General features: G+C 44.4%; 1 protein-coding gene across 26 annotated transcripts in view; it reads left to right on the top strand.

Annotated features, from left to right (window-relative positions):
• The window catches only part of ADGRL3 (adhesion G protein-coupled receptor L3), a 492,720-nt gene extending 469,788 nt beyond the window's left edge, over positions 1-22,932 (top strand). For 10 of the 26 annotated variants that reach the window (XM_042049521.1, XM_042049519.1, XM_042049525.1 and 7 more), the window contains 3 exons: positions 4,590-4,718; positions 8,117-8,134; positions 10,201-13,074. In XM_042049521.1, the coding sequence (XP_041905455.1) occupies positions 4,590-4,718; positions 8,117-8,134; positions 10,201-11,006 (953 nt within the window). In that variant the 3' untranslated portion in view covers positions 11,007-13,074. Of the gene's footprint in view, positions 1-4,589; positions 4,719-8,116; positions 8,169-10,200; positions 13,075-18,968 lie in introns of those variants that run through there. The other 16 variants (XM_042049533.1, XM_042049531.1, XM_042049532.1 and 13 more) reach the window with 7 other exon arrangements.
• The last annotated feature ends 945 nt before the right edge of the window (positions 22,933-23,877 follow it).

Below are 23,877 nucleotides of genomic sequence, written 5' to 3'. Positions count from 1 at the left end.
TAAAATAATACCTACTTTCATAGGCACAGAAAGCAGCTAACTGTAGCTATCTGAATCCTTTGTGTCTGGTTACAGTGATGTTAAAAATTGTGGGATTTTCGTTTTCTTTGTCCTGGTTGGTTTTCCTAACAGTTTTTCTCAGTTTGCAAGTCAAAAGTGCAGCCCTCCAGATCTCTCCTGAGCACAGGCCATGGCTTCTCCCAGCCTTTTAAACCCAGTAAGGCTAGATCTGTGGTGCTTGAATCATGAGGATCACTGACGCTGTGAGAGGGGCAGGAGCATCTGTGTTACCCAGCGAATACTTGCCTTCTGAAAGACCATCATTTCTTTCTCCTTGTGATTACAGCCTGTAAATCCTTCACTTGAGGAAATCCAGTGTCAGGAAGACTTGAACTGAGCACTGGCCTTTCCAGAGACCCGAATTTGAATGTAATTTTGGATATTAGGGCTGACCCGGTAGCTGTGTTTTGCTCTGAACTTTGTTGAATACCAGTGGAAACAAGGAGACTTGGGACTCTAGTTGTACCAGTGTGGTTGCAGGGAATGTTTTTGTAGAGGTGTGAGTTCTGCTGTTAAATGTTTGTTGGTTGTGATGGTCTCATCGTGCTGTAAAAGGTGAACCTGTGCGTTTGAACCCATCTTTTTTCCAACCCCAAATTCGTGCTCCCACACGTGCACAGCATGATAGGGGTTTGGAAACAGAATGCATTTGCTTTCAGTTGGGTACCTTTGACTAGCAGAACTGAAGGTGATTCAGCACAGCTGGGTAGAAGGCAGTTCCCCTGACTAAATAAAGAATGGTGGCTGTGTGCTGGGCTTAGGTGGTTCAGCAGATGGCAAAGGAGGGATCTGTACAGGGGCTGCTATTGCTGGAATGTAGGAAAGCAAGGATGATACAGAGCTGTGGGGTTTGCTGGGAGAGCTCTGCGTTGCACCACGGATGCTGAGAGCCGAGGATCCAGCAGCAAGTGAATAAATAAAAGTAAGTGATGATAACTGGTGCCTGCTGAGGATATTAGGCACATTGCCAGCACTGGGCCAGACAGCTGCCAAGGGTCCCATCCCAAGAGTGCTCTGCCAGGAGGAGATTCCAGGTGGTTGACAGGCACTTGCAGCCCTGATCTTTCTGGTTTTTGGGCCCCTGGACATGCACTGACCTTTGTAATTGCAGCCCCAGTGATGCACACCCAGACACAGGACTGCAGAATAATGCTCTCTGCTTTTCCCCGTGGTGTTTTGGGAGTGTATGCTGCTATGATCCCGTGCTTACTTTATTGGGGTTTTGTTGGCTTTCTATTACCAAGGCCATTTTCATGCAGATGAGGTGATAGTTCCGTAGTCTACCTGCTCCTTCTGCTCCTGCCTCATCTGCAGACCTAATCTGCTCTTCCTAATAGTCCTGTTGGTTGCTATAGCAATGATAAAGTGGTATGAAAAAGCCAGAATGATACTTAAATGCATGGCTGGTGTTACAGTTTTCTTTCTTCTGGGAAAGAGAAACCAAATAATGAGGGTTTGGATTTTTTGGGGTTTTTTTTGGTATATTACTGTTTTATCAAAAGCTTTAACTGTAGGCTTTTTGGAGCCTGGATGCAAACCTCTCTCAACACCCTTTTAGGCTGGGAATTTTGCAACTCAAGAGCAGTTAGTGAGAAACAAGAGCCCAAATTTATGAATATTGGGTACTTTTCATTTTGTATTTAAGATGGCAAAGTTGCATTTATTGTGGCATGTAGAGAGTGTGAAGTTTGCCATGACGGGAACCTGCTGCAGAGTGCATAGGGCCCAGTTGGGTCTCTAAAAGTATTGAAAGATATAGCAGAGGGTTTGTTTTGGATTTGCACCAGGAGACTTACTCAGCACTGGAGTATTGAAAGTGGCATTTTGAATAGTAAATTAAAAAATCTTAATGTAATCAAGGGCGAGGAAGGCAGAAGATGGAGTATTTTTGCTCAGCTCCTGCATACAGGAATGGGTGGCTATAGTACCACCCCTGTCTTTTACGCACCCAAGAGCAAAAATTATTTACTTATTCTGTATTTTCAACTTTTTTTGCAAGTTTGTAGTCAGAATCATGGAACCGTGTTAAAAGTTGGCTGAAAGAGGCGTATTTGTGTGAATTCAGCTCATTCCAGAGCCCACCATGCTGGCAAATGCAGGCAAGCAAAACCTACATTTAAGTGCTGACACAAGTTGATCCCTTCTTTCTTGTCGCAGCCTGAGAGCATCCCGCATGCAAAACATGCCCATCCATGGTGGGATCAGCTTGTTCTTGCCTGCTGGGGTTCGCTAGACAAGATCAGGCCATGGATATATTGAGATGCTCTTTCTGGCAGCTGGCATTTAAAGACACCTCAAGCTAAAGTGCTGAAAAGCCCACCGTGGGTATATTTTTCATACCAATTCTCATAGGGACTGAATTGGAGATTGGGTTAAATCTCAAATGGGAGGATTATATCACTTCTGAGTTTATGGCTAGCATTAACTCTGGACATTCTCATTACCTATATAAAAGTGAGTCCCTTTTTGAATCTTTTATGGCCTGGCTTGATTAAAAGTGGAATGAAAGCAGAAACAATTTTAATGGACTTAGTGCTTACTGGTATAAAACCAGTGCAAGAAGAGAAGTGGTTCCTACAGTCCCTCATCCCAGATGTATGTGAGATTGAGAGAAAACATACTACCAGAAAGAAAGAATTGACTCATTTACCTATTAGTTACATTCAAGGTTACTTAGTTAAGCGTTCATATAATGTTTTCTTACAGGAGACAGCTTTGTTTCCTTATTTTCAAACACAGCAGCTCATCTTGCTTTCCATCAGCATAAACAAAAACATCAGGTGAGAGAAAACAACTCTTTTTTTTCCAGCTGCATGTGTCGAGGAACCTCCCTGGCATGCAGCCCCCATACAACGCTGCCTTCTACTTTGTCCTGTGCTCAAAAGACCGATTAAGTGATCTGCTGATGCCATACGCCTGGGCTGGGAAGTGCTGGGGGATGATGGGGGAGAGGCAAGAAACAGTCTGCTCTCTCCTCTACCTACACAGACACAGGGAAATGCCATCCCAGGCCTGCATACAAGCACAGCAGGAGGCAGCTTCCACCTAGCCTGAGGTTTGGCCAGGTTTTGCCTTTCTGTAAATACTTAGTAGATGTGCGCTTTCAGAGAACTCCCTGCAAAGGGGATTTGTACTAGCCAGAGACCCTCAGGGCTTATATATCCTCAGCAGCTCCATCCAGAGAAAGAGATTGTACCCAGTGCCCCACATGCCTTCCAAAGACAGCCTTCACCTTGGCACGGGGCCACCTCCACACCTCAGAGAGGCAAATGGGGTCACCATGCCTCAGACACTGGTAAAAATATTCCTGAAAGGGTTACTGGTTTTGAGGATTGGCTTTTTAGTTACTTCTTTGGGTTGAGGCTGTTGGATGTTGGTGACAGCCAGGTCACCTGAGCCCTCTGACAGTCCTGTCCTAACTAGTTCTAGTTGCCCTACCAGTGACTTACTTTCCTGGCGGAAAGGTTTTGTCTTAAGAGTTTAGTCCTGGCAGTTAAAAACCATGGTCATCCTTCCTGCTCTAGACCTCCGTGGGAATGGCCCTGAAGGGCAAGTTTTTTAATTTGGTCATGTCTCTGGAGAATAGAAGAGGTTCACAGCAAGGGCTTAAGGGTTTTTCATCCTGTAGGTCAGCTAAAAGGTAGGGGGAGACTTTGCTTCCCGGGTTGATGCCTGCAAATTGAAATAGTAGGTAGGTCTTGGTAACCAAAACCAAAGAGCAAAGGACAACTGCTGGCTGAGTGCTTGGAAAGAGCAGCAAAGAGGTGCGGGAGTGGGGAAACAAGGTGTTTGTGGGGCACGCAGAGAGCCTTGAGACATGCACTTCGTGGCCCCTCTCATTCCTGGTAGAAATGCCTGACAGAGCTGTAGTGCTCTCACCTTCCAAGATGGATTCAGGTGGTTGTGGATGTTCTTGACGATGGTATCAGAGAAGTAGTTGAAGTGAAACTTGCCCTCTTAGACATGAGAAACAGCTGCTGTCTGAGAAATGCTGAGAGCCTTCGGCGAGGCTGCTTTCTCCATCCTTTCTCTTTAATTCTGCTTTTTTGATTTAGATGTGTTGTGAGGGACTGGTAAAAGAGATCCTAGCACATAGTGGGAGTTGAATGTGCTGTTGTCTGTTAGTCATTATATATATATTTTTTTTTTTTTTTATTCATTTGGCACTTTCCGGAGAGTTTTTCCCCCCACATTGTGTAGGCTGCTATCTTCCTTTCTTTCTTTGTAGCAAGCATGTGGGCGCAGCCTTGCTTACACTCCGAGCAACTGGGGAACCACCATAAATGTAGCTTATCTGCTTTCTGATACATTTTCTTTTGCGTTGGTTTGGATTTGTGCATCGTCAGTAACATCTGTTCTGCTTTAGTGGCATACAGTTTTCCAAGTCTAATTAGCTGGCTGCTTGTAATCAGGACTATTTCAACTGTTGTCATTCTGAATGTTCTTTTTCCCTTTTTTTTAATACCACATTTGCCTGATTGACCTTTTTTGTTGTTTTTTTTCTCTGTCTTTCTATTGGGCTGCTCCAGGAGCCATGGCTAATCATCTTATAACCAATGCTCTGCTTCGTCCTCATGGCACTAACAACCCTTATAATACATTGCTCGGGGAATCGGCGGTCTATAACAACCCTTCTGTCAGCATGTACAACGCACAAGGTGTGCTGGAGTTTCTCTCTAATTTTTCTAGTGAGAATTCCATTTTCTGTGGCTTATTTTGGCCCATTTCTTTCTTTTTTTTTTCTTCCTTTTTCTTTTTCTCTCCCCACACACACACACTTTTTTTTTTGGAACTGGGCACAAAAAAAGATCCCCTCCCCTTCCTTTCATTTCAATGCATCTTTCCATCTACCAGATGCTATTTTTCCATGAGCGATCAAATTCACTTTGAAAGACTCTTGTCAGTTTTACTCAAAGCATTCATAGTGTTTTGATTTTGACTTTTTTTATTCAGTCTCCTTGCTTTTGTATTGTTTTGGTCTTGTGTGTGTGTGTGTGTGTGTTTTGTCGGACGCATCCATTCCTCTCTTTGTTGTCAGCACATTTCCTTGTTAAACCATTCATTTCAGAAACAGGAACACCTCTGAAGGTAAGTGAAGCTAAACTGGCCTTTGCCACCAAAGCTGCTTGCATTTGAAATGGCCTAGAGAAATGTGGTCAGCAGTGCACTGGTTTGCACAGGGTGTAAAATGCAAAATAAAACAAAACTGCCCTTGATCTCTAAGAAAAATAACAGCTGAAGCAAGAAGTGAAGGCCAGGTCCAAAGAGCAGAGCTGAGATAAGAAATGTTTTGCCGTTTGCATTTATACATTTTGTATGTGCTACTAGGGAAAAAAAAATAATAGAAAAAAGGTGTAGTAAATCTAGATAATCTTTGATATCCTTCTTTTGGCAACAGAAAATAGGCAGAGTCAGTTGTATCTAATGGAGGTTTCTGCTGTGGAAATCACTCTCTTGTCACCTACACGTTTGTCTCTGCTCTGGCTTCTGTGGGAAGGGACAGTGTTTGTAAGCTGATGTCCTGATGCTTCCATGAGGGAGAGGCAGATGTGTTTAAGTAGGGCCTGAGGAGGAGATGGGGAGTGTGGAGCTCTCACAGCTCCTGTCTCTTGGTGGCTCCATCCTTCTCTGCCACTTCCGTGGGATTTTTTTTTTTTCTTTTGTTCTTACTTGTAAGGCGGCTGAATAGTTGCAGAGTAACTCTGCGTTCCAGCACAAGTGTGCCAGCACTCTGTCAGCTCTCCACTCTCAATGAAGGCATCACTTCCCAGTAAAGGATTTCCAAGAGAGGGAAAATAATGATGGTTATAATGCAAGCAGGAAAGCCCCCTTTGTACTCTATGGCAGTATGTTGTTTCTGACAGAAATAGATGTTGAACTGTATCACTAGGGTATTTGCATTCAAAGCACAAGGAAAGCACATGTGTTTCTGACCTTTTTGCTGTTTATTAATTTCCTAAACTATGCTAACTTTGTGCAATAAATTTGCTTCCAAGAATGCTTTTTTAAAAAGGGGCTACTGTTAAACATGTAATGCTCTGAATTCTAAGAATTTCAGTGTACTGCACATGTTGAAATGAGCTTTGATGTTCTGACTAGTTTGTTGCATGGTAACATTGAAGTGTTGGAGACTTCTAAATCAAATGGCAACAGGTGATGCTGGGTCAGCATTTGCCTTAATAGGAGCCCTGATGTTCAGGTCTAGGTGCCTCAAATGAACCCAGGTGATTTGGGCAGAAATGTGTGTTACATGTATTTTAATAATTGTGTGTTCTTCAAATTTTTAATACTAGAATCTGATACAGTTACCTGAGCTAACAAAATGTTATTCCACAGAAACAGCATAATTTTTTTACAAGTGCTATTCTGTTCAACACAGTCAGATGAGTAACAGAAACCTATCCAGGCTTCATCCATGGGAGGTGAAGAAAGAGAGCGGGACCAATACTGGTCTCATTTAAACTCCTGGAGCTTTGCCATTGACTTCAGAGGGAGCAGAACCCATCCTTTTCAGGAGGCTGCAAGTTAATTAATGACCATTTAACTGGTATAGGTATTAGTTTTCAAACTGGTTAGGTCCCTGGACAATTACAAACTGTAAATATTAGGAGATCCCATGGCAGAAATAAAGAGTAGCAAAACCAACCAGGCCTGGTGGTCTTTGTGGCCCTGTGGGGTTTACAGATGCTGCACCAGCAGGAATGCTAAAGCCAGGATAGTGCATTGTAAAAGTAGATGCTGTCATCATCTCTGGGTGTGCCTTGGCTGTGGTTGGCATGCAGTGAGGCATTGTTAGCTAACACCATCCAGCTAACTCATTCCACATCACTAAGGATATGATTTTTTTTGCACCTTCATATACTACTTCTGATGATGGCTGTGGATGGGGCAGGACACCCTAAGGAACAAGGGACTAATCTGGTCCACCCATTTCTTTTTCCCTCCCCAGTCAGGTGTTTTAAAATACCTCTGCTTAAGCCAAATCTGTGGCAGAGAATCATCAGGGGCAGGAAGTCCTTAAAATTACCCTTGGAAAGAGGTGGGGAATCAGACCCTAAAAGGCCAAAATCCCATCTCCAAGTGGCATAAGCAATTCCTGATACGACACAGAGTGTAGAGGAAGGAGGCAGTGGTAGGTGAGGGGCTGAGTGCTCACTGCCATTGGAAGCTGACAGTGGCTCAGTCTCTCCAACGAAGGAAAACATCCTAACACCTTTTGTCAGAACTAATTTTGAGAAAAGGTGTTAACAAGCATTAATGACCATTAACAAGCTCTAGTTAAAATCCAGCGTGCCACACACCACTGAGGAGTGGGGGAAGCTGAGCGTTATCACTGCCTCTTCATCTTATTCTCTGACTCTTCTTGTTTTAAGCCTTTCTTAACAGCTTCATTTAGCAATGCCATTATTCAAACTACTATTCCTCTTACTTTTTTTTTTTTTTGCCAAGTCCATGTAGTTTGCCATATGTTTGGTTAAAGTAAAAAGCAGACTTACCAAAGTTTGTAAAATGCCAGCAGGCCCATGATGAGCAAAGTCATACTCTTACAAAGCACTGTTGCAAAAGATGGACGGCAAAACATTTTTAGCAAGGAAACAGATTTCAGTTTCAACTGCCGGGGTTATTATAACTAACAGTAAGTAAAGCCATTCATTTTAAGACCTTGGAAGTGACAATGACAGTGCCTGTCTTTTCAAGCATGACCGTTACCGGCTTTAGACTTTTCTTAAATTTCCTGGCATTATTTCTTCATTTGTGTTGCACGCTGAACATTTTATAATGGCATTGGAAAACAGTTTAAATGTGATAATTTTTTAAATAAAAATGTAGACTACTGAATATTGCGCGTAAAATATTTTTTTTTCTGTCTAAAATGTCAATATTTTTAACCTGAAATAAACCTTGTAACAAATTCATGTATTCTGGGCAGTGGAAATTATTTCCGTTAACTCTCTTTTCTGCATATCATCAATTTGCTTTTTACTCATGTTTCTCCTACTGTCGCTGTAAGCTTACTTGTTGTTTTTTCTTTCCTTTTCTTCATGCTGTCGTTTAGAGCCCTACAGAGAGACAAGTATGGGAGTAAAGCTAAACATTGCATATCAAATGTAATTTTTTTTAGTTCACTTTTATTGCATCACATATAGATGATGTAGTTAATAAAGGAAATTAATCTCACAGTTTTGAAATCGAAAGACTATGAATATACATATGTATATATATGTGTATGCGTGTGTATGTATGTGTGTATATATATATGTATGTGTGCATATATATATAGATGAGATTAGATTCTGCTTTCTTTATTTCTCGTTTTTGTGGTATCGTTTACCCAGCATAGTTTCTCATTTAGTTGTGTATGCTTTTTTTCATTTTTTTAAACTTCACGTTTTTATTTGCGAGGCCATGACATTTTTATACGGCGGGTTCCATTGCAGCCCCCCCTCTGTTCTCACCGGCAATGCCTCCCATTTTATTTCTGCACCAAACCCCAGATCTATGCATTGGCAGCAGGAGCACAGTGCTCAGTGCCTCAATGCATACGTTACTCAGCGTAACCATCAAACAGATGCTGTTGTACCTGTCACCCATTACATATGGCCCTCCCCCAAAAATGCTCACTTTCCATTTCTCCCCAAGCATCGTGACTCGGTTGGAGACCTTTCACCATGAAAATCAACGGCTTTGCTCTATGTCTGTGATGGCTAGTTGATTTTTTGGCATAGCTCCCTCGTTTGCTGGGGAACCCAGGATAGAGCAGCACCCTGTAAGCTTCAGAATCCTAAAAGGTGACCGACACATTTGGGGCATTTCACTCAAAAGCAAGAAGAAGCCTTCAGTAGCGCTTTCCAGTCCTTGACATACAACAACTACTCCATCGCAGATATAGACTGAATCCTGTATTTTCAGAAGGTACACATGCCATGTCCTAGGCATGGTATGAGCAACTGTTCATCTGAAATTGTCAGTTTAATGGCTTCTCTGATCCACTGTGCCTTGCTGGGAGTTGCTAGCCAGTTTTTGGCAATGCCTGAAGCCCTTAGCTGAGAGGTCGATAAGTTATTTCATGCATCCCCACACTGCTCGCCTTCCAAGGAGGCCAGTAACCCCAAAAAAGAAAGCATGGTGGCTTAACTGCTGGGCCTGATTTTCTTCTCCCTTGCCCACTCATGCTGGCATTGCTCTCAAAGCACTTCCCTGCCATCTCCTGCAGTGCTTTGGGAAAGAGCTGAGCTCCAGCCTTACATTGTCAGCATTGAGACACGTACGGAGATGCAATAAGCAGTTAGAGCAGGGCCACCCTGAGACCCTGTTACTCCTCTCAGGTTCCCACGAGCCCATTATACCATGGCAGTGATGGTACTTGCTGTACCCTCCACTGAACCCACTGCTTTAACTTTGCAGGTGGAATAGGAGCTATTTTTAAAGGCTTCACAAGACCCCAGAACAGCTACCTCCAGCATCAGTTGTATTAGGAAATCCCCACCTGGCCAGTGTGGAGTAAATAATTTTGGTTTTGCCTTGCGGCAGAAGAGGTAGGGCATTTAGCCTTGTTCCAGAAAATCCTGGGCCAGGAAGCACTTTGTGCCTCCACCTTGCTAATCCCTGAATCCTGCCATTCAGTCCTTATGTCTTTATTTATCCTGACAGCCTACCCAGCGAAAGGGGAAAGCAGACTTTTTTTCCTCTAGGAAGGATACACTCCCAAACAAAGTTTTGGTAGTGATTAGCATGGGCTGCAAATACTTCTCCCTCATCTGGGAGGAATTGCCCCCTTCCTCCAAAGCTCCTAGAGCCAGGGCAGTTGGGACCAGCCCAGGGTCATCTGCTTTTCAGCTCCCCCAGGGATACATAAAGCACAAGAGGTGTAGGAGAATGCTGGCCAGGAGAGGTTATCCTTTCAACTAGATGTTGCCACATCAAGTCGCACACTTGACAGTGCTTTTCATTTTTTTTTGGTGGGAAGGCCTTGACCACCAGCTGGTTAGATGGAGCTGCGCCCTCCCATTTTGGCCGCAACGCTCTCCTTGCTGCCCAGCCCCAGCATCCGTGGCAGCCTAGGAAGGGGGTTTGAGTGTGCACGTCCCGCATGAGTGTCCTGTTTGTACAAGTCACCCTCTCTTGTGTAATGTTTTTCAGAGGGGCTTCTGAACAATGCCAGGGATACAAGTGTCACGGATACTCTACCACTGAATGGTAATCACGGCAACAGCTACAGCATCGCCAGCGGCGAGTACCTCAGCAACTGCGTGCAAATCCTTGACCGCGGGTACAACCACACGGAGAATGCCCTCGAGAAAAAGATCCTGAAGGAACTCACCTCCAACTACATCCCTTCCTACCTGAACAACCATGAGCGCTCCAGCGAGCAGAGCCGCAACTTGATGAACAAACTCGTCAACAGCGTGGGCGGTGGGAGCGAGGATGACGCCATCGTGCTGGATGACGCCACCTCCTTCACCCACGAGGAGAGCCTGGGCCTGGAGCTCATCCACGAGGAGTCGGATGCCCCACTGCTGCCTCCCCGGGTGTACTCGGCAGACAACCACCAGCCCCACCTCTACAGTCGGCGCCGCATCCCGCAAGACAACAGCGAGAGCTTTTTCCCTTTGCTGACCAACGAGCACACGGACGAACTGCAGTCGCCCAACAGGGATTCTCTCTACACCAGTATGCCCGCGCTGGCTGGCATGCCCATGACGGAAAGCGTCACCGCCAGCACCCAGACCGATCCTCCACCAGCGAAAAGCGGCGGTGGCGATGCCGACGATGTTTACTACAAAAGCATGCCCAATCTTGGCTCCAGGAACCACGTCCATCAGCTACACACTTACTACCAGCTAGGTCGAGGCAGCAGCGACGGTTTTATAGTCCCACCAAACAAAGAGGGAACCTCCCCGGACGGCAATGCAAAAGGACCCGCTCACTTGGTCACTAGCCTATAGAAGATTCAGCAAAAATTAAGCAAAGAGACAACTAAAAGCCTCTCCATAATGCTCGGTTTACTGTTCTGAGTTAATCCAAACAGTGGTAATATTGTGTGTACTCCTAAATCTTCATGCTGTTCAAAAGGAAATTCTCAGACTTTTTTTACTGGAATTTTTAGGCCGGCCCGGAGAGGACAGTAACTGCTGCCCCCCCCTTATCTTCCCATCCTTCTTCCCTCCAGACAGACTTCATTATGTTAATGAAAGAGATAGATAACGGCACACTTCGTGGCCTTCTCAAGTTATGCCGTGTTTGTTTAAACAATCCTTGATGCTGTGTTGCTCTTAATACCGAGGACCTGATTTAAGAGGGAAAAAAAAATAATAAAAGGCCAAAAAAGTGCATTTGAAGCTAGTAGCGATGACGCATCTAGGTGGGAGCGCTGCGTAAAACAAGCTAGCAAAACTCTTTCTTACCAATCCAGATTACATCATGGGTTATGGTCACTCACAACTTGGTTTCACTGCAGCGCCCTTCACTGCGGGAGCAAACAAAATATAAACAAATTTAATGAGACGGAAGGGAATCCTAGAATCCTGTGCTAAAGGCATATTTTACATTTTGCTGTATTAACGGATGATAAAAACTAATGGCAGAAAAAAGAGAAGCAAACAATTTCTATGTAATGTACAGATACTAGCATTGCACATATAGTCCGCTTTCTGTTCCTCCAGAACTTGCGTCCCTGTTAATGTAGTGGAAAAAAAAAATTAGAACTTTTTTCTGTTGTGCTGGTCTTGTAAGTTTGTCTACCAGTAGGAGCAAGGTTTTTCATAATCTTTCTTTTTTTTTTTTTTTAGATTTTGTTTTGCCTCTTCCACTGCTCCTTCCCTCTGTCCCCTCCCCATCCCAGTTAAAAAAAACTCACTGGGCAAAAAAAAAAAAACCCCAAACATCACTTTCTAAGGACCATTTTTAGTAACACCATCACTGTTTCTTTTCAGCCAAGGCAGTCTTTTAATTTCCTCGTTGTATAACCTTTTTCAGCCGGCATGTTGCCAGCAGACCTTTTGGCAGACTAAAGCAGGGCAAACTTCCTCGTTGTCAGTGCACAACCGATCGTGACGATAATCCTGTGAAGCATCTCTGGCGAGCAGCCCCTCAGCCAGGCCCTCGGGTCACATCCAGGGACTGACGGGGTTTTATAGTCGTAGTGGGGGTTCTACAGGAGACGGCCATTTCCCTGGAGGAGCAAAGGGCCTTCTCGGCTCAGTCTGGTCCCCGGTTTAGGCACTTGTACTGCAGTGGTTAAGAAGAAAATAGATTGACGCGTAGTGAGCTAAAAAGTACTTTGCAGTGATTTTTAATAAAAAAAAAAGTCCTCTGTTCATTATTTTTCCTAACAGGAAATTTATTTATTTGACCAGATTTTTAAGTAACATAGGCTTTCTGGAGGTAAATTAGCAGCACGGAGTATGAATTCTTCTTCTTTTTCTCTTTTTTTTTTTTTTTAATTTATGATCCATTTTGTACGGTCTCAACAGTTGAATGACCTCATTACTAATATTTGTTGTAAAAGTGAAGCTTGTTTGCCAACCAATAAACAACTGATCACGATTTAGAAGATACTGTATGTATGTACTGTACAATTAATCTCTCTTTTTTTGTCGTTCTTGTTCCTCTCTCCATTACTGTCTTCAGTATGAGTCTCCACTCCTTTACGGCATGGGTGAGCAATGCCAAAGAAAGGAGGCCTAAGCTGAGAAATTTAAGCACAAAGGTTATGCAGCTACAGCTGACTAGAAATAGCAGGCTGATGGTACTTGTTTAGGGGCGAGAACAACACTGGTTGACATTTGTTGCAGGTGATTCTAGGTCTGTTTTGTGCCTACTGTATAAAGTAGCCAACGACACGCGGATGATTTGAGTATAGTGTTTCATGTGTCGTATCTTTTAATCATTGTAATGATTTCTTTTTTTTTCTTAATTTTATTCTTTTTTTTTTTTTTTTAACCTGGGTTTTCTGAGATTAAAAACTGCTGGTAGCATGTCAAAGAGTAAAACAAGTCCCCGTTAGGCCTTCTTGGTCGTTGTTTGCTGTCTCTTTATTTTCTTGCTCCAGGCGTATGCCAAGCTCCATCACCATCCTTGGCCATGTCGTCCTTCCCGTTCACCTCTGCTGATGGCCTACTGGCACTTCACTGCTCTCCTCCAGCCTCCCCCTTTAAAATCCCTTGAGGGCAATCAGGAATACAGAAAGCCACAAAATAGACTGGAAAGGTTGACGGGGGAAATAACCACCTGTGGATATGATTAGTAATGAATTTTCTGCATGTGATTTTTCACAAAGCCCTCCCATTCCCTGGGCTTAGGGACTTGGTGCTGCCTCCATCTAAACTGCACCCTGTCATGCTGGGTAAAAGCCAAAAGATTTGTAACAGGTGGGTGAGGCACATGTTAGACAAGATATTCCCAGTGCTGGAGGATATATGCAGCAGCAGAGCAGTGGAGCAATTCCGCTCCATCCCAGGGTTGTTCTCACATTGCTGCTCAGTGCTTCTCAGCAGGAAGAGAACCAGGGGTGGTGGTATTTGGTGGTATTCATGGCCTAAAAGAGTCTGGTTTGAGTCACCTGAGTCCTTCCTGCAGCCACTCTGGCCAGAAGATCTTGGGGAAGAAACTCCTTGTGGGACCAAGCACTGATCACGGCAGTGCTTCTTGCCGGGTCTAGGTTTCCACAAGGGAGCATTTCCTATTGGAATATTGGGGAATCACCTGACTTCACAGCAGAACAGCCGCTGGCCAGCCAGGTCGTGCTCTTGCTCTTGATGCTGCCTTCCTGTTCCATTTTATTTTCCATACCAGCAGCGATGGAACTAGACAGTGCATGGTGGACCCACTCTTGCAGGCACAGCAGGCGTTTCGCACCCATGTGGTCACAACAATCCATGTAGCAGCCCAAAAGAGGCTGCTGAGGCTTTATATAATTGAGGTACCTCTTATTTTGAAGAAAGTAAAAACTCTTTTACTATATAAGACTCAAAAAATAGTTTTTCAGGATATGGTGGAATTGGGTTCATGAGGAGGGTGACATACACACTAGCAAATACCATCGTGGTAAAGTGGGAGGCAGGTGATCACCATAGCATTTACCAGTGTTCCTGAAACTCCCCAAGAACAAACCAGTGGTGGATTTGCTATGGGGTGGTTTTGTCCTACTGAAAAATCTTTAACTTCCCTTACTACAAATGGTCGTTCTTCCCCAGCCTTTCTGTGTATTTCAGGTTTATCAGTGTGCAGGCTGGTTTTCCCCTCTTCTCCATCCCTTCTCTTTGCCAGCTTACCCGTGCCTATTAGCGCTTTGATTGCAAAAAAATGTTGTTTATTTTCAAGCTGATTATTTCTGTCCCCAGGCTGTTCTGACATCACAGGATTCACTGTTGGTGCTTCTCGCAGCTTTGGAAACAGCTGAATCACAAAATAGAGAGAAAATACATTACTAATTTTATTAAGCCAAAAACCAGTTTAAGAGTGTAATATAGTGGGGGGGTTTCATGGAGGGGAGCAGGACGCAGATTATTTACAGCATTCTTTTCCCCTTGAGAACAGATTTTGTTGTGTCAGTTGATTGTGGGCACGGTGATGGTTGGTGCTTTTTGATAAGTAGCTCTCTATATACAATTCTTATGTGAGTGGCAATGGTGTCTTCTGTGCAGACTGCAGCATGTGAAAATCAACTCACTGTTAAGTCCTCGGTGCCTACAATGCTCCTGGGGTATGAGGGAAAGCTACAAAACTTCTAAGGCATTTCTTAATGCTGAGCCAAGGCAAGAATGTGAGAAAATAGCTTGATGAAAAGGCAGTAGTGATTATGGTATTAAATCCATACTCATGCTTGGGGCACATAACTTTGTAGGCTGGGTTGAAGGGGATAATCAGCCCTGTACTCGAGGGATCTTTTCTAGGGCTCCATTTAACAAAACAAAGCAAAAAAAAAAACCAAACCAGATTTGCCTTATAGGGAGAAGATTAAAGCTTCATCATTCAACTGCAACAAGCATCCCACTTTCAGCTGAAAACAAACAAAATAAGAGGCAAACAGGTAGTGCTTGATCTGATGAGAACGTCAACTGACATACCCAGACCATTTGCTGAAACACAGGGCCACCTTTGAGAAGCGTGAGCTGCCAGGCAGCTGTGAGGTTTGGAGTGAGGACTGGAGTGAGGATTGCTAATGTTGAACTGTTGATTGAGTTGTTCTTTCAGAAGGCCTTTCTTGCAGGTGGGAAGAGGGGGATGGAGAAGTGCAAGGCTCCATGCTTTGCATTTTCCTGAAATTCATCTTAGGGTGCTTTACAAGTTATGAATCCCTTTTTTCACTCACTCCTAATTAGTGCAGGACTGGGTTATTTTTCCTGTGTAACACCATTGCAGACTACCCCATAAAGAGCTGACACATCAGTTTACTGCTTAAGGACACTGACTACAGCAGGCAATTCCTACCCATTTTCTGCAAGAGCCATAAGAGACTGTAAAATCTCCCTAAAACATGAAGGAGAAACACAAGGCAAAAGACATGCCAAGAAAGACCATGTAGGCTGGAGGGTTGCTGGGGATGGGGGCGTATCATCACAGCTTCGGAGGCACTGTGTAGGCAATATTACTTACCATGGTGCTGTTCATTTCTGCCTGTTGATTGCTTTTAATTCCTTGACACCTGTAGTTGTTAGCCCATCTTTTTCCTTCCTCCCTGCCCCCAGGTAATAAGCAGTGAGATATCTCAGACGGCCAGGGGAAACAGTAGTAATGGTGGGAGGCACTGAGCTCCTGGGGGTCCTTTTGTGTCTCTGCGTGTGTCCCTATTGTTTACATCCCCCTTCCCTGACCAGCTGGGCTCTCTGTCACACCCCCATGTGCTCTTGATCTCACTAGGTTATGAAGAATATAATACCCTGCAGAATTGCCTAGTCAACAGGGATAGAAAGATAGCTCATCTTATTAAAAACCTGTCTCAGGAAAGCCTAAGAGCATGGGCTTGGTCATCTGTCACACTCTGATCTCCTTTCTTTTAGAAAGAAAAGTATTTTATTTTTAGCTATTTGCTGCATTCAGCTAGACTTGATGCAAATTTTATTTAATTTTTTAGGGTTTAAATAGTCTGGGCTCACGAACATTATATAAATGTCATGTTGTTGCAGGCTCTCTGGTAAAGGCGTGGAGGACATCCTACAGTGTAAAGCTGAAGCCAGATAAAATCTGTGATTAGTGCTTCCAGGGAAGGCAGTGAGGGATTGTTCAGTGGCTGTCCTCCGTGGGGCATTAGCAGTGCTGTCAGGGGAGGGCACTGGAGTACCCCAGGAGGCAGAAGCACTCCCCTTTCTGGACTGAGGGACATTTTGTTCAGCACAGGTAGCTGGCTTAGGGCCAGTTCTGCTCTTCCAAAAGCCTTGGCAAGCCCTGGGGATGCATGGATCATACACCAGATCATTTATCATCCCAGTTCAGAAGAGGCAGTCTGTTTAAAACTGAGATATTGAAACTAGCCAGGATAGCTTGGAAATCTTCCTTTTTTCAGATCAAAATAGCTTTTTACAGGTGCTTACTGTTTATTGTATTCAGTATGCCAGACAGATGGTGATAGTCTTCAGGAAAATACCAAGAACAAAAAAAAATATCATCCTACGTATTTGCTATCTTTTTATTTCTTTACCCTCCACATATTTTCTTTTCTTATATTTCTACTCCTTAAATACACTGTACACATGTAAAAACCCAAGCTAAAACCTCAATAAATAAACAAAAAACGTTGTTATACAGAGCAATTTTTATGTGTTGTAAGCAAATGCTTGGTATTTTAGCAGTGCTGCTTAAAACCCCAAACAGCAACTTTGAAGACACAAACATAGCTGCTGCACAACCTTCTCATCTGGTGTGATGGGATTATTTGTACAGATGACCAAATATCTCCAACTGCCACTTATCATCAACTGCATCTTGTGTTACAACTTTGGAGAGGTTATTTCCAGCAGAAGGGATCTCAGTGGGTATATTATGGCAATAATAAAACTGTTCTCAGCCTGTCTTCTCCCACTTCTCTTGGAGGCATCTCAGGCAGAGTTAAATTTAGGTCCCTGTGGCAGGAAAGCTCACTCCAGACAGGAGCCCTGTAGCCTTTGTGTCCCACTGGCAGCAAAGGCTTCGCCTTTTAGCAGGCACGGGCCTGTGGTAATATCCGCTGATAAATGGTTTTGGAGGAAGAATGTTGAAAACCAAGCGGTCAGCAAACTGGGTGGAGGATGTCTGGATATTCCACTTGGGAAGCAGCAGCACTGCACCCCAAGCATCTCTGAGGACTTGGTTGCACAAAAGCTGCAGAGGGGGTGTGGGAAGATGGATTTTGAGTGGGGCGAATTGAAAGAAAAAGCCCCTAATTTGTGGCAAGGCTTTGTCCTTTGGCTGAAATATGCCAAAAAGAGTTTCTCAGGTGCTTTCTGTAGGCAGCTGGAGAGAAGTGCAAGGTCATAGGGAATTAGAACTTTGTGTGATGGGAGGCAGATTTGAAGCAAGCTAAAGCTTTACTGTGGCACTGTTGGGTGCCTGCTCTGGCCAGCCCCTGGTTTCCTCACCTAAAAAAATAAAAGAAAATAATAAGGTTTTATGGTTTGTCACAAAGCAGCCTTTTGGTCTGTTTTGGTTTTTTTTTTTTTTTTTTTTTTGAGAGGATCCCTTCCTGATAAATAGAAGAAGATTTTTTCTCGATGCAAGCACCTCAGCTCTGCCCTTTGGTCACCTTCCACTCACACATCTCCTTGCTTGCTTATTCAAACTTAGAGATAAAAGGCCTCATTGCTTAAGCTGCTGTTGATATCAGCCAGGAAGAGTGCTACATATTAAATAGGTGGGATTTTTGATTTTCTTTATTCTTTATACACTGTGTACCCAGGCATTTTCTACTGCTGGCAGTTTGTGCTGCAATGCAGAGCAGCCCACCGAGCTAACAGCAGTGGAAATGAAAGGAGAAAATGCATCCCACTACTTAGGAAAAAAAGAAAAAAAAAGAGATGAGCAACAAGGAAAAGATGAAAGTCCCTCCTCCTCAGAAAAACCCCAAAAATCAGCCAAAATAGCCAAGCTGGGAGATGCCTGAAAAGTTGCTAGTTCTCCCCCACCACTTTTCCTGTGATAATATCTATGATGCTGTAGAGAGCAGCATATATTTGGGAGGGTGGGAAATAGGGTGAAATGATTTATGCTTAGAAAGTGGTTCCAGAATAACTCTTGATTCTTCTTGAATGTGATTAGCCTATCTTAAGATCTCCCTGAAACATTATTTATAAAAAAGCCTGCATGTGGTCACCCCAAAGTGCATGTGGCTGTGTCCTCCCAACGTGAGCTTGTAAAAGGAGGCACTTTCCTCCCTGGGGCTGCACTGATTATAGAGGCAGCTGTAAAGCAGAGCACTCAGGATGTAAAGTGCCCTTCAGATAATGTCTGATATCAAAACAAATCTGTTTACTTTGCAGTCATTTATACTGAATATTTATTATTAAGGGGCAGGGGGGCACAACAGAAAGCGCAGTTTGCTCAGACAAACCCTGTTGGGTTGATACAAACTGGTGGCTGCAGCTCAGCCCTGTGATGTGCTAAATCCAGAGGAGCAAGGAGGCACCTCAGTGTCACTCCTTCTGTAGAGCATTGGGCAGCACTGGCTGATGCTGCTGTACAACAAACAACTGGCTCATGTAGGGCCAAAGCCAGGCAAAGCTGTAGCCCCAAATTCAGAAAAAAGGATGGGAGGAGATTCCAGATAGCATGGTCACCCATAAATACATTCACCTTCCCTGAGCAAGCCTTCATTTTCAAGGCAAGTCCAGGCATCCCATACTTTGTTTGGGGATAGAAATGATCTTGAAAATAGCTGGTGGTTGTTGCAGGGTCCTGCTCCAGGGATTTACCTGCTCTCCCCTTGTTTTTCACAGAAAGCGGAAGGACGCCCAAGCAGGAGCCAGTCTTCAGGCGAGTCACCATGGAGGACAGTGTCATCTAGTGCCTGGGGCCCCCGTGAGCCTGCCCCGGCAAGCCCGTGCCAGTGCACCGCCTCAGCTCCTCTGTGCCTCAGTTCACCTGTCCCTTACTTGGGATGGTGCAACAAGAGAGGCTGGAGAAACTAGTCTCGACCAAACCCTCAGCAAACCCTTGCATCCCCGAGGAGAGAACAGCCCGGCTGAGATTCCTGCTGCCCCGTGCATGGCAGCACCCTGGGAAGTGCCCTCGCCGCTTGGTCGCTCGTCTCTTTTTTTAAGATGAGCAGAACGGGTGAAAATTGTCTTTTGTAATAAGGAATTAGTTTCACCTGCTCCGAACATTGACTGTGCAACTTGGTAACACCTAAAGATGGCTGAGTGTGCTTAATCCACCATCCTGAGTCCTTGTCCATGCTCACAAGCTGGGCTCTGTAAAGGGGAACCTGCCGGATCCAGGTTGCTGTTGTAAATACAGACCTGTCAGTGCGAAGAGCCACCAAGGGAAGGACCAGGGGGACAGAGAAGTAGTCCTTACACCAGAAGAAGCTGAACGTGCCAGCAGAGTACTGTCAAGCGAAGCTGTTGCTTGTAAATAGGGACGGCGCGTGTGTCCAGCAGCAGCTCCACTTGGCCAAAGCTTCTCGGGGGAAAGCTGCTCAGATTTTATTGTCTTGTGTAAATAGAGATATTTTTTGGGGAAAAAAAAAAAAAAAAGAGCCTTAGTATCTTGAAGATAGCGTTTCTCAATCAGCTCAGCTGGGGATGGATATATGGGAACCCATGGGGTCTGCCTGCTGGAGGCTGGCATGGGCTCTTCTTGCAGCCAAGCTGTGCCATCATCACAGGTGCAGGAGGCACCTGAAGGAGGATGGACCTGTCCAGCAGAGGACTCGGCAGAGATTTCTCCCTAGTCCCTGTAAACAGGGTGAACTCACTGGTCCCATGGTCTCCGCTGGTGTAAATACTCAGCTACAGCCCACAGAGGACTTGGACTGCTTGCTGCAGTTGTGGGAGGTGGGAGGGTGGGAGGTGGGATGGGCAGAAATCATCAGAGGGATGCAAGCCCCATCAGTGTGGTGATGCCCAGGCTTTTAGCATTAGTTAAAAAAAAAAAAAAAAAAGGAAAAAAAAAAAAAAAAAAAGAAACCCTGAAGGCTTATTAATGGTGTTGGGCCAACTGTTCGGCTGGGTAAATGGAGGCATGCCTAGACATGTTCTGTGTTCATGTCAGCCAGTGCCTGTCTGTGCAGTTCTCTGTCTGTGCAAACGTGTGCAAGGCTGTGTCTGGTTCGGGGGGCTGCCAACCAGTGCAGGTCCCCGTGTCTGTGTAGCTGTGTCTGTGAGAGAGGAGAGAAAATGGCTATGTGTGTTGTACTGCCCTTTATACGCCCAAACACATTCGAGGAGTCACAAGTAACGCTGCCAGGTCTGGCTTTATTCGCATGAGCGCGGAGTAGTGTCCGCACCTCTCCAGGGAATGAGGCTTGGCAGGCAGGGGGGTGGTGTTAGCCGAGTGAGAACCGATAAATCGCTGCTCTGCATTGAGTTGTCATCCTCTGTCCCCTGCCGTGGCACAATAGTGCCCATCTGCAAACACTGCCAGCACAACAGGGCTGCACTCGGGCACAGGCGCTGGCAGGATGGTACCTCCTGGAAGTTGGACCGGAGCTTTGGGGTTTCCCTTTCATCATTCACCACCCAAAGCTTCCTTATGCCTTATTTACTCTGAGTCCAACTGTTCGGATTCATACAGTGCAGGGAAATTAGGAAAAAAGAATGGAATTAGAAATCGAAATCAGAAAAAAGCCCATACTTGAGAAGAAAACAGGTATTTTTGAAAATTACCCCCAATAACTTTCTTTGGACGTAGACGTCTCTCTTCAGCTTAGCATTTTGCAGGAAAGCAGTGCCAAAGTGACATGTCTTCCCCATGAAGAAGCCAGACAGCCTGAAACAACTGTTGCACGCATTTAGCATAGCTCTGGGGCCAAAGCCCCTTTACCTTTGCAAGGAATGGGCAGTGGGCAACCAACAGAAGTTGGAAGCTGCCTCAAATCCCTGAGGGGTGTGGGCATCTAGAGTGGTAATTTGCTTGCAGTGATCCAAGGTGAGCTGCAGGGGTAGACTTTTCCTCTTGAGTACTTGAATACCTCCTCTGTCATCCAGCTCTGTGTGGCTGCTGTTACCATTAACACCTAACAACTGCCAGTGCCAAGTGATTTATATATTTTTTCAGGGCATTTGTTTATTTATCAAACCAGTGCACAGGAGGCACTGCGCTTTCATCTGCCACATGTGGACGCCTCTTCCTTTGCCCAGTTCTCCAGCCTTGTACAGTGTCCCCAGGCAAGGTGTCCATCATCTTGGGGAGGCTGTGGTTTCCTCCACAGTGAAGGCCTTTTATCCAGGGAGAAAAATAATGAAAAATATGAGCAACCCACCCTGTCTTTGTGCTGGAAATGTGCTGAAAGCCAGCCAGTGCATTAAGCAAAATAAATACCTCCAAAACATTTGGAAGTCCACAATCTTGGGGACGTGAGGGGACCATTCATATGGTTTCTAGAGCCTCAAAGGGCAATGCTAAATCCTGAGCCTGAAGTTTCCTGACCCTGGGGAGGTTTGAGGTGCAAAAGTGGGGGCTGTTGTGATTACAGGAAATAAGATATTCCCTGGTTTTTCACTAGACTGCAGGAAAGCAGAACTCGCCTGTGTTGGGTTGAGTGGTGGATTTTTTTTCATTGGAGTGTTCACTATTAGTTTCTCTCCCCAGACAATCCCATCATCCCGTACCTTAAACCCTTGTCTTTATATCTAGAAGAGTTATTCTTGGAGGCAATTACAACAACCTTCAATGTTTCTCTCTCTCTCCAGCCCCAAAGAGGCTGACACCCCGCAACTGACAGTTGTTAAGATGAGCCAGACCAACCCCAAATCCTAATAAAAATGATGAATCCCGTCCACTGCATCCATATTGATGGCGCAGAGGTTACGCATGGAGATGAGCAGTGAGGAGAGGGAGGCAGACATTCACTGAAGATTGTGTGTGGGAGGTGCTGTTACCAAACCCACCCAGCAGAGTTTTGATTTAATCCAGCCCTGAGTCAATAGTGATTGACATTTCACTTGCTTTCCGTATTGTAACTGGACTTCCTTACTCCTCAGGCATGGAATGAATCTTGATACATTGTAATTACTGTACTCCTGGTGGTGAACCGGTATGAAAAGCTATCACAGAAAGCATTAATAAAATGTACATTATGAAAAAGAACTCGGCATTGTCTGAAATTAATAATGCACCAAATTTTTCTCATCCATGCCTGCTCATTACAGGCCTGCCCTTGAGTTTTCTATTAAAATGACTTATTCAAGCTACTTGTATAGCTGTGTTCAGTGTGGAGTTATCTGCTGTAGGTTTGCATCCCAGTTAGATGTACCGCATGAGGACTGACTAATCTGTTATATCTCTCAGGCATTGATTTTGGTGACATTTATATAACTCTGGTATGACTAAAATGAACTGATTGATTCATGCGTATGGATTAGTTTGCCTAAGACTTTGAGGCTAGGTAGCTTTATCATGCACTGTAACGCCAGAATTCATCACTGTATTATTTACAAGAGACTGAACTGGCTGCATCTCAATAACTGAAGAGATCTTCACTGTTTTATTTATGTATAAATGTTTACTTAATCAGCCGCCAATTTTCTTTAGCAGAATTTGTTCGCAAACGGAAATTGTAAACGATAACGTGGTTTCTATTTTAAAATTTATAGGCTTTCATCTATAGCAAAATCCAAGATTTCCAAAGTGTCTTTGTCTACTGGCAATCAACAAGCTCTCTTGTATATGCTTTCTGGTAATTGCAATTAGCTGCTGCAATATTTCACATAAAAAACAATGCAACCCTCATACGGGAGATCTGAGTGGTAGTGTGTCAAAGTCAACATAAATATGCCAATGCTTAGAAACGTTGCTGCAGGTTTAACAAAACAACAAGGAGCCACCAGCCAGTGCAAAGGCAGGAGCTCATGGACATGTCTGGTGAGTTCTGCTGCCTTGTCTTCCGAGAAAATCCCAGTGCCAGGTAAATTGTGTCTCAGTCACATGGGCCATATCCCCTGCAACAGCTTGAGGAAAGCCTGGTCAAAGGGGGCTAGGAAAACATCTGCTCACTGTGCATTGCAGCTGGGAAAGTGGCTGGGCTACAATGGGGGTTTAAGGGTATAACATTCCAAGGAGGCTTAAGCCCAGGTTCCCAATCGATGGCATGTGTTTTCTTTGGACTGCGCTGCTTCTCTCAGGGTCCAAGGAACAAGGAGACGAAAAGGATTTATTAAATGAAAGCAGAGACTTTCCTGTTAGGAGCCATTTAGAAATATTTTTAGTGCAGAGGCATAGAAGAAGTGACATGTTAGAAACCTATAAAATAATAAGTAGTGCCCAGAGAAGGTGAATTGAGTGCTGCAGTTCACCATAGGTAATACAGCAAGTGGCACTATGTGGGGCAATGGAGAGGTGAAGTCTTAAATGTAGATATAGGTAACGCTTCATTACCCATCATGGTATTAAACCAGGGACTCCCTGACCCAATACCCCATAAGGTGATGTACAACGAGCTCTAGTAAGATATTATGCTGTTTTACAGTTTAAAGAAAGAAAAAAAAAAAAGTAAGAAAAAGAAAAGCCTGTCACCTACAGTCTCTTGTTGCAGGGGCCGAAAGAATTGCTAGCTCGCTGAGGAACTGAAGAAACACCGCTGCTGAGTCTTCAGCCATACTTCACACTTGCGATTTTTTTTTTTTTCAACCATATTTTATTGACATAAAAAATTACAATAGTATTAGGCAGGCCTGGAAAATTACT

The sequence above is a fragment of the Corvus kubaryi genome, unplaced genomic scaffold (genome assembly GCF_017639235.1).
Source record: "Corvus kubaryi isolate FWS band 111438036 unplaced genomic scaffold, C.kubaryi_AGA036_p1.0 71, whole genome shotgun sequence".
NCBI lineage: Eukaryota > Metazoa > Chordata > Aves > Passeriformes > Corvidae > Corvus > Corvus kubaryi.
Note: the sequence above shows the minus strand (reverse complement) of the source record. Positions and strands in the feature narration are given on the sequence as shown.